This window comes from Cetorhinus maximus, chromosome 5 (assembly GCF_964194155.1).
Source record: "Cetorhinus maximus chromosome 5, sCetMax3.hap1.1, whole genome shotgun sequence".
In the NCBI taxonomy this organism is placed as follows: Eukaryota; Metazoa; Chordata; class Chondrichthyes; order Lamniformes; family Cetorhinidae; genus Cetorhinus; species Cetorhinus maximus.
The window spans coordinates 70,777,805-70,793,964 of NC_135883.1; the positions used below are offsets into that span (position 1 = coordinate 70,777,805).

At 45.0% G+C, this 16,160-nt stretch overlaps 1 protein-coding gene across 1 annotated transcript in view; it reads right to left on the reverse strand.

The window, feature by feature from the left end:
• gckr (glucokinase (hexokinase 4) regulator) overlaps positions 1–16,160 on the reverse strand; it is a 95,212-nt gene that overhangs the window by 35,728 nt on the left and 43,324 nt on the right. The window contains exons 12-15 of the mRNA XM_078541988.1: positions 15,969–16,066; positions 4,008–4,084; positions 264–360; positions 76–176 (exon numbers count right to left, since the gene is read on the reverse strand). Of these exons, the coding sequence (XP_078398114.1) occupies positions 76–176; positions 264–360; positions 4,008–4,084; positions 15,969–16,066 (373 nt within the window). The remainder of the gene's footprint in view (positions 1–75; positions 177–263; positions 361–4,007; positions 4,085–15,968; positions 16,067–16,160) is intronic.

Sequence of the window (16,160 nt, forward strand, 5' to 3'; positions counted from 1 at the left end):
GTTAAAGTAGTGGGATATTCTTTAAATATTCACTACATTGACAAAACACTAGATTAGTAACACATGGTTACTTACTGGCATGTATTGCCATGTTGTTCCATGCGAGATTGCAAACAAGTTGACTGTTGACACCTTGACCTGATGTGCAATTTTCTCAATCGCTGAAACTTCACTTTCTTCAAAAGAACAAAAAAACAGGTTCTTAGAGTGTATGAGACATACAACAATATCAAGATTTTATTGTGAATAATTTTATTACATACCATCCAAAGTAAAGATGAAAACAACAGTGTCATTCTTGCAGATTGTGGGAAGCACATTCTTCAGAAAATCTTCATGTGAGATGGCAAATTCTGGTCCCTATTTTTTTTAAAGTATTTAAAACATGTGATTAGAAATTGTGAGTAATGCAGGTAAAATTTAAAAATCCATACAAAGTCCATATAAGTTTCACCTTGGAAATTTATGGGGTGTTGGAAGGAAATTGGCCATTTCATGGACTGATACAGGTAGGGTAACATAGTGGTTATGTTATGACCAAGAATCCAGGGACATGGACTAATGATTCAGGACAATGTGTATAAATGCCACCACAGCAGCTGGGGAATTTAAATTCAGTTAATTAATTGGATAAATCTGAAATAAATAGCTACTTTCAGCAAAGGTGACTATGAAACTACTGGGATGTCATCTTTATCACTGATGTCCTGGAAATCGGCTCTCCTTAGCTGGTCTGGCTGACGTGTGACTTCAGCAATGCGATCAACTCTTACAACTGCTTCTGAAATGGCCTAGCAAGCCATGAGTTATATCAAAACTGCAACAAAATTCGATAAGAATAAAACAGACAGGCCATGCTAGATGCGATCAAGGCATCGTATTCAGATACAGTAAAGGCATAGCCATCCCAGTCTAACATCTAGGGACTTGTGCCAAAATTGGGACAGCTGTCCCGGAGGTGAACAGCAGGCTGACAGTTATATTCACAGAGTTATACTTAGAAGTCAATCCAGATTCCTTCAGCACCCAGTTTCTTATCATGTGACCAGAGTATCTGTTTTTCATTGTCCTCTTAAATAGTCCTTGACGACTTGACCATTTTCAAACAATAGGGTGTGAGTTTCACCTGTTCACATATCATTGTGATAGAATAAGGTTTTTTCACACCCATTCTTTGCAATTCATCTCTGAAGCCAATAAGCCTGCAAGAAGTATTGTGAACAAATTTATTTAATTATTTGGATAGGGGCAGTCATTAATTCACAGGTTGCATTTTTATGACTTCTCAATGAGATGTCTCAACAGTTTGTTTGCATTCTAATGTATTGCCCAGACTTGAAGGCTAGGTCCAGGGACGTGTAGTTCCATGTACATTGACAGGAAAGAAAGAAGGGTCACCTGACCTCTCAACTACATTTGGTTTTATAAACAAAGTGTCCATTTTTCTTTTTTAAGGTAAAGTCTTCATTTTGAATTTATACGCCATAAATCCATGAGTCCATTTTGCTTGAGCGTTTCTCCTAAGTCATGAGTAGCGATGCTCAGTTGACATTGTCTATTCCAGTAGACGCTCACTGAAAGCAGAAGTTGGGAACCCTATACCCAGCCGCAGAAGCAGGTATGCACATCAGTAAAATATGCTGTTCTGTCAAAGGTGCTCTTCCTGGGATGAGATAATAAATACCCAGAAACAATATTCAAAGAAAAGCAAGGAGTTCTCCAAGTCAACATTCCCCCCTCCAGCAACCCTGTTAAATGTCTACTAACTAGTTAATTATCTCATTGCTACTTGTGAGACATCGCTGTATACCAAATGGATGCCGTTTTTTGCTTTGATCTAACTGCACTTATGATTATTCATTATATTCATTGATTATTCATTTGAGACATATTGAGTGATATAATGGAAAGAACCTATTTTTATTTTTCTTGGACTGTGGCTTTAAAATTGGACTGTGGCTTTAAAAACTACCACGGCTGCAGTTGAAAGACATGTTCACTGGAGCAGGATGAGGAATATCGACCATGTTGCTATCCTGGAACATAGTGTGCCATAAGAGAACAGGATAGTTCTGGAAAGGAGCTCTGGACTAGGAGGAACTGCCTGATGACAGCATTTTAATTGGCTCCTGACCAGGCGACCAGGGTTCTGTGTAGTAACAATGCAGACAGAACAGCTCCTAGCCTGCAAAGAGGGAAGACCTGAATCCTCTCTCTGCTGTGTTTGTAAGACTACAGCAATTCTGCCATAATAGCTAGCTGGCTGTCCTTCACATCTCTGAAACCTGCTTTCTCTGAAAACCCCTGTCAAGAGGAAAAGGGGAAAAATCATCAGTAGAGACATTGAAAAGCAAGTTTTTCAACCAGTAAACCACAGGCTGAAAGTGCTAGGAGGCAACCTTGTGTCATCAACAACAAACTGCAAGGACTTTGGAAGACATCAATTAAAATCAACCCATCTAATCTTGTACTCCGGACTGGTGCTATTGAACTGTTTTATCTCATTCTTAAAATCCATGTTTTGTGTGTCTTATGGCCAGGATTTTTCCTATGGTGGGTGGGCTGGGCGGGAGCAGGCACAGAGCCAACTGCTGCCTGCGATCCTGCTTGTGGAAGAGGTTTCCTGAAAAATGCAAAGCCGCTTGGGTTTTCCACCTGCCCGACAACCTTACAGTTGGATGGGCAGTGTTCTCAAGAGGCTCAATTGATTATTTAATGATCTTAATAGGCCGTTTGTATTTCGGCGGGCGCGCGCCGGAGTCGGCTGCGTGCCCACCGAACGAAATATTGCAATGGCGCGCGATGACGTCGGGATGCACACCCAATGTCATCGTGCGTCATTTTATACATCGGTGTGTCGGGCCCGCCCCCGCACGCCGAGCAGAAGAATTTGCCCTATGTGTGTGCTTGTGTATAGGGGGTTTAAGAATGGGTAGAGTTTAAGTTTTTGAGTTAGAAGTTAGCAGTTCATATTTCTTCCTGTTGCCACCAGTTAATGACAATTTGTTCAATAAACAGTTATTTACTTATTAAGTTTACAAACCTGGTGCTCATATTCTGTTAATCTAAATTAAATAGTTAGGTAGAATTGGGGCAATCTGGTGGTTTGGTCAAACTTTTCACATTTGTTGCTGCTAGGGGAACAGTGGAGCTTGATGTTACAGCGCACTATCCCCAGTGAGTTGTGACAATAATAAGATGCTTTATAAATGCAAGTTACACCTTTTTTTAACATCTACTTGCTACTTGAGACATTTCAACTATGTTGCTTAAATTCTTAAAGTAATTTGTATTCATCATATTATGATACAACAATAATTTAATATTAACAGCTATGTAAATAATTCTCTAATGAACTAAATATTAATTGCAGCTTTTAAAATCACGGTCATCAAAATATAATGTGATAGATTTTAACTTTCCAGTGAGCAACTAGTGGAATGCACCAAACGGACATCCTGACACGGCATCTGATTCAGACTGATACAATGTTGAATGACTGAGAGCGCCTGGGTGACAGTTAAGTACTTTCCTTGAGTAAAATAAGTCTTGGGAAGGTGGGGTGTTGCAATTACCGAGGGTGAGAGCGGGGGTAGGTTTGGTGAGGCAGCAGACCGGATCATTTTTGAGGGGTATGAAGAAACATTCCTGCTTATCCAGCTCCAGCAATAATAATTAAAATCCTAACTTTCTAGGTCATTATCATTACGCGGCTGTAGCACTGGTAAATCCGGTTGGAGGATTCACAGCCCACACACGATTACAGTTGTATCCTAAAATGGCAGTGGATCCTAGGTACATCATAGGATTGGAATTTGCATATTAAAAGAATCTATTACCGGATTCCTTTAAAAACGCTTGTGGATGGAGTGCGGATGAGAAAGGGGCAGGAAGTCTATTGATCCATTTTGAGATTGTTCCCAACTCGTAAAGCTGATTTGACCAAGTGAAAATAAGCCCTTTTGGCTCTTCAATTGGAATATGATCTATAAACTTAAGACACCTACCAGTGTTGAGATATCTCCATCATTGTTTGCCATTTCTTTAAAACCATTGTTTATGAAACCACGAACATGACTGAAATCTGCAATAAAAATGAATGTGATTGCAATACTTCTGCGATGAGAAAGGTTTTTCAGTCATTTACCTGTGAAAAATGGTATTTTCCTTTCTAAAGTATAGAATCACACAACGGAGAAAGAGACCATTCAGACCATCCTGTCTGTGCTGAAGGAGCCCTTTGAAAGAGGTTTCCAATTAGTCCCACGCCCCTGCTCTTTCCCCATAAGCCTTTTGGAAGTTAAAATTGAATCTGCCTCCACCACCTTTCAAGTAGTGCATTCCAGATCATAACAATATACTATATTAAAAAAACCTCCTAAATCCCCCATCCCTGGATTTTTTTGCCAATTACCTTAAATCTATAAGCTCGGGTTACTGACCCTCTTGCTAGTGGAAACAGTTTCTCCCCATCTTACTTTATCATGTGGCTCTGTGGCGGTTTAGAGGTTGACACAGAAAAAGTATAATTATTCGAGATTAGACTGGATAGATGTATGAAGAAAAGGGGATAAAGGGATATGGGAAAAAGGCAGATAAATGTGATTCAAATTATTTTAGAGAATGATATCAAAGCAGCTGTCTATCCCAGAGGGGGCAAAAGTGACTGCTTTTGGCTCAAGGGCCAATATTTCAGGGGTCCAGTCTTTATCTACCATTCTGGGCCGTAAATCTCTTAAGAAAGCAATGGAGACGGTCTCCTCTTGTCTGGAGAGCACGGATAAATGAGAGAAATCCAAGAGCCACATCAGCAGTGCCATGAAGGAGATATGGCAGGACATGAAAAGCACTTTGGTCAGTGTGGCAATCTAGGAGATATCTGCAGCATCAAGACATCAAGAGAAGGTGCTTAAGGTCATTTGCTGCTTTTGGAATGGCAGCATCAACTCCCATGGAAGCCCTGGAGATCATAGCTCAGTGTTTTGGGACTTAATTGGAACTATTTGGCATGTTTTCTCATGGACGAAAAAAGCCCAGGTCCAGCACTAGTGGACTGTAAAAGATGGTCACAGAAGTCACTATTTCTATGATACTGAGAATGTGGCTGCATTCCCCCAAAACCAGCATAGGAGGAAGCTTCTGTACCGTGTCTGGTATACACACATGATGCATGAGCGATATCATAATGAAAGTATATTCTGTAAGGGCATCAACAACACTGAGATGAGTGTCTTCTAAATCTTAAAGGGATCCATTGGTATGGTACCAGTCATAAACTTGTGAACATCTTGACACTTCGGTAGCACTACATGGAAGCAAAAGGTTAGGGTCACATAAAAAAATTACATTCGGCATGGTGAGAAATAGTCACAGTGTTAAGAATCAGCAACAGTAGTGGTGGTTAGTAGTAAAGTCTAATGAATACACAATATGAGAGATGACATGTAAATCTTTTGCAATTTAGTGGTGTTTGCATATTACTTCAATTAAAATCTTTTGTTATCTTTCTTACTTAGTGGTTCACGTTTGCAAGTGTCTTCTCCTTGAAAGGATATTAGAGGTATATGGTTATCTGAGAACAAGGCAAGGATTAGTCAATGGTCGGGATTTTCTGGTCCTACCACGGGGGATGCAGTGAGTTATCCAAAACTCCACTGAAGGTCCCAGTGCTGGGCAGGGCTGGAAAATCCCGGCCCATTACTTTTCTGTTCTGAAGATGAGTGCAGCCTTTTTACTGAAATGAGTAGATTTAGATTTTATGCATGATGTTATGTGCTGCTGGTACTTGTTTATTTCATGTCACCGCCTTTCGCCTGGGCTTCCTCATGATCGGGGAAGCAATAAACCCTAATTCTTCCACTTCCCCAATGTAAATGGAAGGCCTCTTTCTGTTGTAATGGCCAAAGTGTGGAGAATGTAGGAAGCTACTTGAAACCATGAGTGGAATTCTTCCATGCCCCCATCAGCGGGTTCAATGGCAGGCAGGGGTAGGAGAATTCGGCTCGAGATCCAAAAATCAGTTTCATGCCATCACGAAATGATGGCAAGGTCTTCTGCTACTGTCTGCCATGGTGGGTCATGATTCCTGCCAGAAGCCAGCGTGAAACTGATTTACATCCCACTAATGGGATGCAGATGAAGGCCTGACAGGAATCACCACCCTTATGACCAATAGTCCTTGATGCCAGTTGGAGGACATGCCAGGGCCTTTATCAAGGCTTAGGACCCACTTCCAGTAACTTCGCCATGGACTTGGATCATCGAGCTGCAGGTGGCAGGCAGCAGGAGGAACTGTTTGGCAGTGAGGGTCTGCATGGGGGGAGGGGGAGGTTGTTAAAAGAAGGATAGGAGAGGAATAAAGAGGTGGTGGGGGAGGTTTAAGGCGTAGAGGGCACATGTGTGGAAAAATTCTGTCCCATATGCTGGACTGCACTGTGGGGCACTTCCTAATCTATCCATTCAACAAAATTGAGAAATGTGAATATCAATGGTTTGCTCAACTATTATTTGTGTAGCATTCTGCTTCATTGCATCTTTTTTCATCCTCTGTCCTTGTGTGACAGAAAAGATTCATCAGTCATGAAACAAGTACCAGTGGTCTCCCTTGAGCCATTGTAACACTGCGCTCTTGCTGAGCAGTGCTGGTATCCTGTATTGCCTGAGAATAAAAGAATCATGGCTGCTTTTCAATGGCATGAATTGACATATAGAATGAAAAGGCTGGCATCAATCGCTATCTGTACATTAAGCAAATGAAATCCATTTCTGTTGATAAATGTGACAATGCTTTCAGATATGGGTGGGATCAATTGCAGCCTGCACTTGGGCGAATCCCTCTGTGGGGTGGGGGGGCGGGGTGGGAGGAGCTGCATGTTTCTTTTTTCTCATCCTGTAGAAATTGGTTTTTGCTCTCCTACAGGGAAAGGAACTAGCTGTTTGGTGAGTATCTGGTAAGTGGCTAAGTTCTATTTTATCCCTAAGGTTTAAAATAGTACACAACTTGGTGGTGAAGCTAATAATATATATAAGAAAGCAACATAAATAAGTGATTAATATAATTAAGTAATTATTTAAAACATATTAAGGATGGCAGGACAGGTGATGTGTCAAGGTTACAGTATGTGGGAGCTCCTGGATAACATTGTGACCCAGGGCAAACACGTCTGCAGTAAGTGTTTGTGGCTTGAGGAACTTCAGCTCAGAGTCATTGAGCTGGAGGCTGAGCTGCAGACTCTGTGACACATCAGTGAGGGGGAAAGTTACCTGGATGCTTTATACCAGGAGACAATCGCACCACTTAGGACAGGGTCCTCTGATTTGGTCAACGGTCAAGGGTGTGACTGCGAGTGAGGCAGGTAAGAGGACCCAGAAGGCAGGAGTGCAGGGGTGTGAGCCTCTGCAATTGTCCAACAGGTTTGAGATTCTCTCACCTTGTTTGAATGAGAGCAGGAGCTGCGGGGTGGGTGAGTAAACTGACCATGGCGCCTTGGTACAGTGAGTCATTCAAGTGGAGGGAGCAAAAAAGGAATGTAGTGGTAGTAGGGGACAGTATGGTGAGGGGAATTGACATTGTTTTCTGTAGCAAAGATCGAAAGTCCAGATGGTTTTGTTGCCTACCTGGTGCCAGAGTTTGGGACATTTGCTCAGGGCTGGAGAGAAACTTGCAGTAGGATGGGGAGGATCCAGTCATCATACCAATGATATAGGTAGAACTAGGAAAGAAGTTCTGAATAGAGAGTTAAGGAGCTAGGCACTAAATTGAAAAGTAGAACCTCAAAGGTTATAATCTCTGGATTATTACCTGAGCCACGTGCAAATTGGCATAGTGTACATAAAGATAGGGAGATGAGTATGTGGCTGAAAGACTGGTGTGGGAGAAGTGGGTTCCTGTTTGTGGGGCACTGGAACCAGTATTGGGAAAAGTGGGGGCTGTGCCGTTGGGACAGCATCCACAACAGAAAACATCCTTTTCATGTCCACCTTGTCAAGGCCGTTCAGGATCTTGTATGCTTCAATCAAGTATATGAATACGGCCCTGAAGACGAGTCATACGGACTCAAAACGTTAACTCTGTTTTTCTCTCCACAGATGCTGTCAGACCTGTTGAGTTTTTCCAGCATTTTTTGCTTTTGAGCCTCACTTTTATGTTCAATTCCTCTCATAATAAAGGATAGCATTCCATTAGCCTTCTTGATTCCATGCTGTACCTGCATATTAACTTTTTATGAATCATGCACAAGAACACCTAGATCCCTCTGCTCCTCAGAATTCTGCAGATGTCCTCCGCTTAAGTAATACTCTGCTTTTTTATTCTTCCTGCCAAAGCAAAGAATTTCACATTTTTGCACATTATGCTCCATCTGCCAGATTTTTGCCCACTCACTCAACTTATCCATATCTGTCTGCAAAACCCTTATGTCTTCTTCACAGCATACTTTCCTACCTATCTTTGTGTCATCTGCAAATTTAGCTACCATACCTTTGCTCCCCTCATCTAAGTCATTGATGTAAATTGTTAAAAATTGAAGCCCCAGTACAGGCCCCTGCGGGATTCCACTCGTCACATCCTGCCAATCAGACAAAGACCCATTTATGCATACTCTCTGCTTTCTGCCAGCCAGCCAATCTTCTATCCAGGCTAATATGTTACTCCCTACACTGAGCTTTTATTTTCTGCAATAACCTTTGATGTGGCACCTTATCAAATGCCTTCTGGACATCCAAGTACAGTATGTCTACAGGCTCCCCTTTATCCACTGCACATGTTACTCCTTCAAAGAACTCTAATAAATTGGCTAAACATAATTTCCCTTTCATAAAACCATGTTGACTCTTCCCGATTACATTGAGCTCTTCTAAGTGCCCAGCTATAACCTCTTTAATGATTGATTCTAACACCTTCCCCATGACAGACATCAAGTTAACTGGCCTATAGTTTCCAGTTTTCTGCCTCCCTCCCTTCTTGAATTGAGGGGTTATATTTGCTACTTTCCAATTTGATGGAGCCTTTCCAGAATCTAGGAAATTTTGGAAAATTAACACCAACACATCTATTACCTCATTAGCCACCTCTTTTAAGACCCTAGGATGTAACGCATCTGGACCCGGAGACTTGTCAGCCCGCAGCTCCATCAGTTTGCTCAGTCCTGCTTCCCTGGTGATTGTCATTTCACCAAGTTCCTCTCTCCCCTCACCTCCCGATTTACAGCTATTACTGGAATGTTTTTTGTATCCTCTATAGTGAAGACAGAAGTAAATATTTGTTCATTTCATTTGCCATTTCCTTATTATCTACTATTAACTCCCCATTCTCACTCTCTAGAGGACCAACACTCACTTTACCTCCTCTTTTCCTGTTTAAATACCTGTAGAGACTCTTGATATCTGTTTTTTACATTTCTAGCTAGCTTCCTCTCCTTTCATAACCTATATTTTCAATTGGTATGTTTGAGATGCGGCTCTGAACTCGAAGTTTTTTATATAAACTAAATTAAACTTTTATTAGGTTAACAAGATATTAAACACATATACGTCTACAAATTACTACCATAACAACTTTTAAACAAATCCCCAAATTAATCACTCCCAGGTAAATCTTCACCAAGGCAACAATAACCCATAGACTTTAAACAAACACCAGGCAAAGCACATTTTATCTTACAAATTCAAAATGAGGTTCCTTTCAGTTGGTTCCTTTGCAGACAGTTGTAAGGCTTACAGGCAATTTAGATCTTCCATGCCTCTGACCTGCACACACAAACTCCTCTCAGGTTATACCTAGCTTTCCCTTTGAATGTAAATTCTTATGGTATCACTAGGTCTTTGAACTCCATCTCTTCTAACAATAAAACCTCTTTCATAGCACCAATTTTATTAGCAATATATTGCTTGGTGTCTCCTAGCTAGGTGCAGGATTTCACTCCCTTCTTTTGAATGGTTTATTCAAAAAAATGCAAAAGTACTCTTTACCTTCTAGTCTTACGTTTATTTCAAACTACTATACATCAAAGCACCCAGGCTGGCTGGTTTTAATCCAGCTAAGAAACACACACACGCCCACGGACACAGACCCTACTACAAGTCCAATTTAAAAATAATTTCCAGTAACATTATATACATTAACATCTTCATGACAGCTTTCTTTGAATGACTTGAAGTATGAGGAGCCTATAGTTCCCCATGGCTTTCTCAATTGTAATGCCTTATCCAATCAGAGCTGATTTGCCAACAAATAAACAACCTTTTCTCCTGCAGTATAAATTATTGTGATCATTTGAAATGTGACATTCTTGCCTTGGTCCTGATGAGTGCAAGATGAAAAGCTACAGCAAGGTAACAGGGAAGGCAAATGGAATGTTGGCCTTTATTTCAAAAGGATGGAGCATAAAAATAGGGAAGTGTCGCTAGGCTGGCTGGACAATTAACGGCCAGCCAGCGTGAAATGTGCGCTGAAAGGCTCAACGCTGCCGGGGTGGGGGTGGGAGGAGGGCGAGCGCTGAAGCCTGCACAGGCGTGGGGGAGCACATAATGAAAGCTCCCTGAAGGCAGAGAGCTGTCTCAGGGATTTGAAGAATTTTAAATACAAAAATAAAGAGTTTGAAATTCTGAAAAGAAAAATGTCCCCACATCAGACTCCCTGACATGAACATATAGGCCAGAATTTTACGTTGGGTGTGCAGGCGCGTGCCCGACACGCCCGAGCGTAATATGACGTGCAATGACATCAGACGTGCATCCCGACGTAACCGCGCACCCTCGCGATACTGTGCTAGGCAGACGTGCAATGAACACAGAAGTGCGCCCGCCATTAATTAATGGGCCAGTTAAGGCCCTTGAGACGCCAATTGTCTTGGAGTTTACATAGCCCGTGCGATTGTCAGGGCATCACATGGGCGCAAGGTAGGTAGGCCACATTTTCAAAAACCTCATCCATGGGCGGGATAAGAGGGGTGAGTGGGCTCACTAATGCGAGTTGTTTGTACTTTAGCTTATAAGTTGCTGCTACTTGCTTGTGTGAACAGGACAACTTCATTTCGCTTCAGAGCTGCTTTGAAATAAGAGGCTTCAGTTCAGGACTATGGAGGAATCATAACACTTGGGGCCTTCCAGGTATCAAACAGCCTTCCCTTACCCTGGGAGTGGGGATTGTGGTCTCTCCTGGAGGCACCTCCTCCTCTGAGGAAGAGAGAGCCAGACGGGGGAGGAGGCCAGGCGTCTCTTTTCAGCCTTTAGGGGAGCGACCTGTGGGAGGACAGGCACAGGCACAAGGGGGGGCAGGGTCAGCGGGAAGTCCAAGGCGGAAGGGGCCACAGAAGATACCACTATTCTGCTGCCAGGGTTTACAGGCAGCGATGCAGCTACCTCAATATGCCTGTGGTGCAATGCTGAAGGAGGCTCTGCCTCTCAAAGGAGACAGTGACCTCCATCTGTCAGATGATTGGCCCTGAAATCAGCTTCAACTGTGTGGGTGGACACCCCAGGCCAGTGGCGCTGAAGATCACAGTGGCCCTCAGTTTCTATGCCTCCGGCTCTTTCTAGGGCTCGGTGGGTGATCTTTGCGGAGTCTCCCAATCAGCTGTCCACAGTTGTGTCAAGCTGGTGACAGACGCTCTGTTCATGTGTACATTGACTTTCATTCACTACCGCATAGACAAGGCCAGCCAGGCAGAGCGAGCCAGAGTCTTTGCAGCCATTGCTGGCTTCCCCCGTGTCCAGGGTGCTATAGACTGTACACATATAGCCATCAAGGCACCAGCAGGTGAGCCCGGTGCCTTCGTCAACAGGAAGGGCTTCCACTCCATGAACGTGCAGATAGTGTGTGATCACAGGATGCAGATTCTACAAGTCTGTGCAAGGTACCCAGACAGCCCCCATGACGCTTACATCCTGAGACACACCCAGGTGCCGAGGCTCGTCAGTGCTCCGGCCTGGCTGGATGGACGGCTGCTGGGTAACAAGGGCTATCCCCTCAAAATGTGGCTAATGACGCCTCTTCGCCACGTCAGAACAGAGGCTGAGCAGCAGTACAATAGGAGCCACGGCACCACAAGGGCTGTGGTAGAGAGAGGCATAGGTCTTCTCAAGATGCGCTTCCTATGCCTGGACCGCTCAGGGGGCGCACTGCAATATACCCCAGATCATGTGCCACTGATAGTGGTTGCATGCTGTGCTCTCCACAATCTGGCGCTGGAAAGGGGGGAACGCAGTGGAGGAAGAAAATGTTGATGCAGCTGCTCTGGCAACAGACGATGAGTCCAGTAGTGAGTCCGAGGAAGAGCACGGTCAGGAGAACACTGAGGGGATAGACGCTGACCTGGGCAACCTGCAGGGAGGCAGGGACACCCAGGACGCTTTGATCCAACGCTCCTTCAGCTAGCTTACCAAATAACAGACGCCACCACATGCCAGGGCTGCAGGCTCCATACTTGATACCTGACAGGAACATTTACTTGGTGAACAACATGCACTATGTGTCATTTCAATAAAGTTCAATGACAAACAAGTCACTCATAACATCATGGGTTACCCTTCACCTGCAGAACTAATGAAGCACCCAGAGTCTTGTTGAACAGAAACACATTTACTGGTGTGGTGCCTGACATACATAGTACAAATGAAATTAATCGGTGTTATCCATCACACCAAATAACATTTAACGTAAAAGTAGGGCAAAAAAATATCATCAGTGATAAGCCCGTGTTGTGCTTTAAGTTTTCGCTTGTGAGTGCTATGTCTAGGTGCTCCCCCCTCACTGGCATGGAGACAGCCTGCTCACTCTGCTGTCCTGTTGGCCTTGGCAGTTGTCCTTTGGCCCGTGAAGCCTGTGCTGGCCCCGCCTGGGAGGGAGAGGCCAGTGCCACGGCTGGCATCTCCCCAGTTGCCACAGCCTCATCAGATGCCGCAGTCACTGTCAGAGGGGTGGAAGAGCTGCTGCCATCATCCGGAGTGCCCTGAGAGGAGCCCGCAGAGACAACAAGCAGCTCGTGTGTTGACGTGAGGTCACTTCAGACCTCCCTGCTCACTACTGATTGATGGGCACCTAGTTGGGATACTGGGTGGCCAAACCATCTGCCACACAGACACTGACCCCCTGAGGTCATTGTCAGTGTGTGAGCTTGCAGGCCCGAGTGCATCCCCAGGGACCTCTGATTCTGTCCCTGGAGTAGCCTCTCCATGAGAGTCACCGCTCTCTCCATGGAGGAGGCATTGCGCTCGGCCATGAGGGTCATTGCATTGCTCATGCTCCGCATGGACTCCTCCACAACGGAGACCATGGCATGCATTCCCTCACGTATCTCTGCCAGATCCTCCCGCACACCCTGCTGGACTTCCAGCAACTGCTGCCTCAGGGATGACTCCAGAGGCACATCATCAGCCCCCGACTGAGCATGTTCCTGGTCTCCAGCAGTCCTCCAACTGCCAGCGCTCTGGGCACTCTCTGCCTCCCCCTGCACCTCAAGCAAGTTTGAAGTGCCCTCACCGATGTGCACCGAGATACTAGCAGCTGATGTAATGCCCACCGAGGTGGTGATATCTGCGCTGGTGCCTGTTTGGCTGAGAGGGTGTGATGCAGGTGTGTTTCGATGGTCGCTGTCCTCTGGGCTCAGTGGTGGGCCTTCAGGCTCCTCACCCCGATGGGCTGCTGGTGAGTCGGAAAAGAAGAGCATGGACATGTCATTAGTTGACATCATTACACTGTTACTGTGCTTGCCTGGCACCCGGATCAGGGCGCCCTCATCTTTCCATTATCAATGGGGATTCCATGTTCGAGGCTCACATCAATATAGAGACTACAGTGGAATGGTTGCTATTACAGACATTCTGACCTCAGTGCACTGCATTCTCACCTCCCTGTGGCACCCCAATCTCACCGCGGCTGGTTGACCTAGGCGCATGGTGCCTCTCCAGGTCCAGGCGCTCCTGCTCATATCGAGTTAGGATGAGTAGGTGGGGTGGTCCTCCGCCAGTCTGCAATCTCTCGGCATTGTTATGGGGTGTCTTCTCCTGAAAGGAGAGAGGGGCATTGATCAGTCCACCCTGTACCTGCATTGCCATTGCAGCCTGGCCACACCCACCTGAGGAATACCTCGCAGGGCTCAGCCGATTTGTGACCCTGGAGCCGTAAGAAACTCATTCCAAGCAGCCAGGGCTCACCCCCTTGCCCAGATGCTGCCTCATTGACATTTGCCACTCACACTCTAAGAACTCTGAGGTCCAGGGTTGGGGGGGTGACGGTGGTGGGGGGCAGCTCCTAACTGTTGTGCTAAGTGGCCCATGCCAGCACAGTACTCACCCCTCCCGATCGTAGGGGATCATTGAACCACTTACAGCACTGCACCCATGTGTGCCTCACCACTTCATGGGAGCTCACCCTGGATGACACCTCCTCCCAGGCATTTTTGGTGAGGTGGTGGGGGCCGCCTCCTCCCGTCCCTGGGGACACGGATATCTCTGCGTGCTGCCACCTCCTCCGGGAGGGCAGTGAGACACTCATCAGAAAAACACGGGGCCGACTGCCCCGGCGACCTGCCCTCCCACCTGCCGTGTTCACCAGTAACAAGCTCAATGATGAGGTGCGCATGCTTCACTGGCAGCCTTTGCATGGCTGCCGTGGCCGCCGGGTCGCCATTGGACCTGGTGGACATTAGGCTCCCGCCCCCACCCGCCCCTTCCCGCTGTTGCCACTTACGCTGGCCAGGCCTTAATCAGCCCGCCTGCATAAAATCGCGGTGCGGAGCCAATTGCGGGCAGTGGTTGGCTTCCCAAGCGCCCCTGCCCACTCCTGCTGAGCCTGCACACCAACCGTAAAAGTCTGGCCATAGAGTAATAAAATTCTATCAAAACATTTTAATTTTTTAAATGACTATCGGAAACTTCATCCTGCCCGTGAATGAGGTTTCCTCAAAAATGCAAAGGCCGTCTGGCCAATTCGCCGACCCGCCAACTGTAACATTGGATGGGCAGCGACGTATCTCTCTTGATTGATAAATTAATGGCCTTAATTGGCCTCTTAATTGTCGCGGGTGCACCACCAACTCTCGCATGTGCCCGCCGACCAAAATATTATTCTTCAGAGGAAGTAGAGTCATACAGACTCGAAACGTTAACTCTGTCTTTGTCTCCACAGATGCTGTCAGACCTGCTGAGTTTTTCCGAGCATATTTTATTTTTGTTTCAGATTTCCAGCATCTGCAGCATTTTGCCTTTATCTAAGGTTCTTAGGAGGCTTGACAGGGCAGGTGCTGAGAGGTTATTTCCCCTTGTGGGAGAATCTAGGACCAGAGGGCATAATCTCAAGTAAGGGGGCACCCATTTAAGACAGAGATGAGGAGGAATTTCTTCTCTCAAAGTGAATCTGTGTAATTATTTACCGCAGAGGGCTGTAGAGGCTGGGTTGTTAAGCATATTCAAGGCTGAGATAGACAAATTTTTAATCAGTAAGGGAATCAAGGGTTATGGGGAAAAGGCAGGAAAGTGGAGTTGAAGGTTGTCAGATCAGCCAGGATCTCATTGAATGGCGGAGCAGATGAATGGCCTACTTCTGCTCCTATGATTTATGGCAACATGTCTCTCTTTCAGCAATAATAGAGATTGCTTTGGATTGCACTGCAAATTATACCAGTACGACACTATTGTAACTCAGATTCAGGTTAAGCTAGCCTAATTTAAGACTTCCTGACATGACAAAGCTGCTACTTTATTGACTTGCTGTTTAATGAACTAAGAGAACTTGTACTGAATTTGATATATTAGCCTTCCGCTACAACTTTGATGTATCAAAACTCCAACTGAAATGGAGAGAAACCATATAAAATCCACCTTTTGCTATAACATGCTTTTTCTATGGCCCCCAAAGTTAATCTATTAGAGAAAGGTGATAATTTAAAGTATGCTGCTATATTTTACAACACTTTTGTTTTTTTTCTAAGTGATGGTTATGTAAAATTGAACAGTAGAACTCCATTTACCTGCTCCAAACGTTGGCACACATTCACTTGCATCAATGATTCCCAGAATTCCAAGTGACTTCCATCCAATGTAGTATATGTGGCCATTCTGTTGTAAGCTAAAGAAATGACCAAAGAGATAACATGTATTGCTTCTAACACATAAAACCAGTGTGCTGTAATTAATTAGTGAGTTGAGTCTACTCTAGAACA